General features: G+C 33.4%; 1 protein-coding gene across 1 annotated transcript in view; it reads left to right on the top strand.

Annotated features, from left to right (window-relative positions):
- The first annotated feature begins 2,145 nt into the window (after positions 1-2,145).
- LOC105315972 (hepatocyte growth factor receptor-like) overlaps positions 2,146-2,871 on the top strand; it is a 1,185-nt gene continuing 459 nt past the window's right edge. Inside the window, exons 1-3 of the mRNA XM_020002951.1 lie at positions 2,146-2,234; positions 2,280-2,610; positions 2,671-2,866. Coding sequence (XP_019858510.1) covers positions 2,180-2,234; positions 2,280-2,610; positions 2,671-2,866 — 582 coding nt within the window. The 5' untranslated portion in view covers positions 2,146-2,179. The remainder of the gene's footprint in view (positions 2,235-2,279; positions 2,611-2,670; positions 2,867-2,871) is intronic.

Here is a 2,871-nt window from a genome sequence, read left to right as displayed (position 1 = left end):
CCATCAGTCAGTATCCTCACTCTGTTACATTCACTACACTACCTGCTATGCCAAACAATTTCTATAGTATAGCAGTACCTGCTGATTCCTATTACAATGGTACTGTAATCATTAATGGCAGCCTTACCACATTAAACTGGACACCAATCAGAGATACTAATGGAGTTATCACTGGATATGGATACAATACTCCAGCCGATGGATCTTCTACTATCAGTCACAGTCATCCTAATGGCAGGATATATGTCAGTGCTTATGGATTTGCACCTAGTGGTGGATATGGATATTTAACTGGAACAGATTTGAAGCCGTTGCTGTTTGTAACATTTAACTCTTCCAGTTACTTTACTACTGAAAGCAATGGTCAAGTTCTCCTTTACATTGAAAGGTCTAATCGTCTGTCAGAAGTTGTAACTGTGACAGTTAAAACAAAGAGTAGTGCAACTACCACTAGTCCTGCTAATGGTAAAATAAAAATTATTTATCAAGTTCCAATTAAATTTATTTAATTTAGAAAATTCTGACTATATACCAGTAAATCAGACGATAGCATTTTCTGCTAGAGAAACTGTAAAGACATTCTTTATTACTATAATTAATGATGGAGTAACTGAAGAAACAGAATACTTTGATGTTGTCATTGAAACTGTTGTTGATGCTATGCCATTTGAAATTGATAGGACAACTATAGCCATTGAAGACAATGACAGTTAGTTAACTATTTAAATGTTATATATACAGTGAGGTGGAGGTATGATAAAGCCATAGATACTGACACAGAGTTGTATAACCAACTTCTACCATAATGCTAAATATAAACAACTAATTTACATAGCAACACTTAGCAATAGGCTGTCTATTTGTAAATTCCCGGGGTACTTATGAACCTCTAACTGTCTGGGAACTTACTTTTAACCTCTGATTACCCAGAAATTTACTTATTAAACCTCCTAGTGGTAAATCAGTTATTTATGAACCTAAAATCAAGCAATCTGATTTTGTCAATTGCAACTAGGCATGGTAGAAGGCCTTATCATACCTCCGGTTACGGCCCTTGGTATGATCATAGATACAGTATACTGTATCTATGATATGATAAATGCCATAAATACCTCACCTCCTTGTATAACCTTTACTTAGTTCATCATACATTATACTTCTACTATAGATCCAGTGATCAGTAGTACTTATGTTACTAGTTTTCTATATATCTCCTCAACTCACTTTATGTCACCCACTCCATCAAGTATACTATATCTAATTTCAAGTAGCATTTTTGAATGCACTTACATGTACATACATTCTAAGTCCTTTTGTCATCATTAGTGCTGATTTTTACATGGAATCAACAGTTAGCAGTTTACCATTCATTAGTAATTATTAGTAATACTTTTGTTTCGGTACTTTTGTAACAAATATTATTGGCTTGACAGCTATCATCATCATAATGCTATAGTAAACATCATTATCAGACTCTGTTTTAATAGGCTCATCTCATGACCCCGTATCGCCAACAAACACTTCCAGTTCATCAGTTTCATCACAAAGCATAACAATTATAGTTGCAATAATAGTTGTCATGATACTGGTAATAATTTTAATAGGAACAGTTGTATATTTTGTGAGTAAACGGAAAAAATCGAAGTCAATTGCTGTAAAATTAGATATACCAGTAGATTCAAATAGCAGAGGTTTGTTTATTTGTTAAAATCATAGATAATAGAGTAAATGAAAGGGATTGGAAACGGAAGTGTGGGCGTAGGCAAACCTCCATTCATTTGTATTGTTGCTAAGTAAACAGAGGAGGGTTGGGATTTTTTGACAGATTTTGGAGCAAAAAACAGATTTTCGTGCTTTATTCTTGAATAAATCCAAGAGGATGCCATTTATGCAAACAAAACTCACACACAATACTAAACAGTGTTTACTCTAATATCTATGTTAAAATATATCTTAGATTTACATTCCATAGCAGATACTATGGTCCTTCAAGAGAATACAAGTGTGTTGATAAGCAATCAACCTTCAGAAATGGAACAGTTGTTAGTTAAATATTTAATACCAGCCTCACAAATTCAAGTGCTAGAGGTCACAGGCCAAGGTCAGCTATATAGATAATGGTATAATAAAAATTATTTTTTACATTATAGGTGAGTTTGGAATTGTCTATAGAGCATTAATGACATTAAAAAGTGATGAGATGCCACAAGTTGTTGCTATCAAAACGCTGAAAGGTATTTTAATACCATAAGATATCTTCTAGTTATTCATGTATATAGGGCTTTTTTCAAAGAGTGACATTCATTCTTTTGTTGAAGAGTGTATTACTATGTCAAATTTTGATGATCCAAATATACTACCACTCTTTGGTGTGAGTCTTGATCTAGGACCAGCTCCATGCATTATCATGCCTTTCATGTCAAGAGGAAGTTTATTGTCTTACTTGGAAAAAGAAAGACCTAATCTCACAGTGACAGATATCAGTGATAAAGATGCTGTACTTAATGTTAGGAAACAGTTACTCTGCATATGTTTACAAGTTGCTAAAGGAATGTTCTATCTGGCTTCACAACATTTTGTCCATCGTGACCTTGCTGCAAGAAATTGCATGTAAGGATTGGAATCAATGCATTATTATTACTATTATCATTATCATTATTATTATTATAGGATTGATGAAAATGGTATCATCAAGATTGCTAATTTTGGTCTAACAGAAGATATTTACATGGAATGCTATTTCAATCAGTTTACTGATGAAAGCGAATCGTCAAAAAATGTTAAACTTCCAGTTAAGTGGATGGCAATTGAAAGTCTTTGTCATGGAATATTCAGTCAAAAATCTGATGTGGTTAGTACCAGACCTGCATG

This window comes from Amphimedon queenslandica, unplaced genomic scaffold (genome assembly GCF_000090795.2).
Source record: "Amphimedon queenslandica unplaced genomic scaffold, v1.1 AMPQUscaffold_13513, whole genome shotgun sequence".
NCBI lineage: Eukaryota > Metazoa > Porifera > Demospongiae > Haplosclerida > Niphatidae > Amphimedon > Amphimedon queenslandica.
Note: the sequence above shows the minus strand (reverse complement) of the source record. Positions and strands in the feature narration are given on the sequence as shown.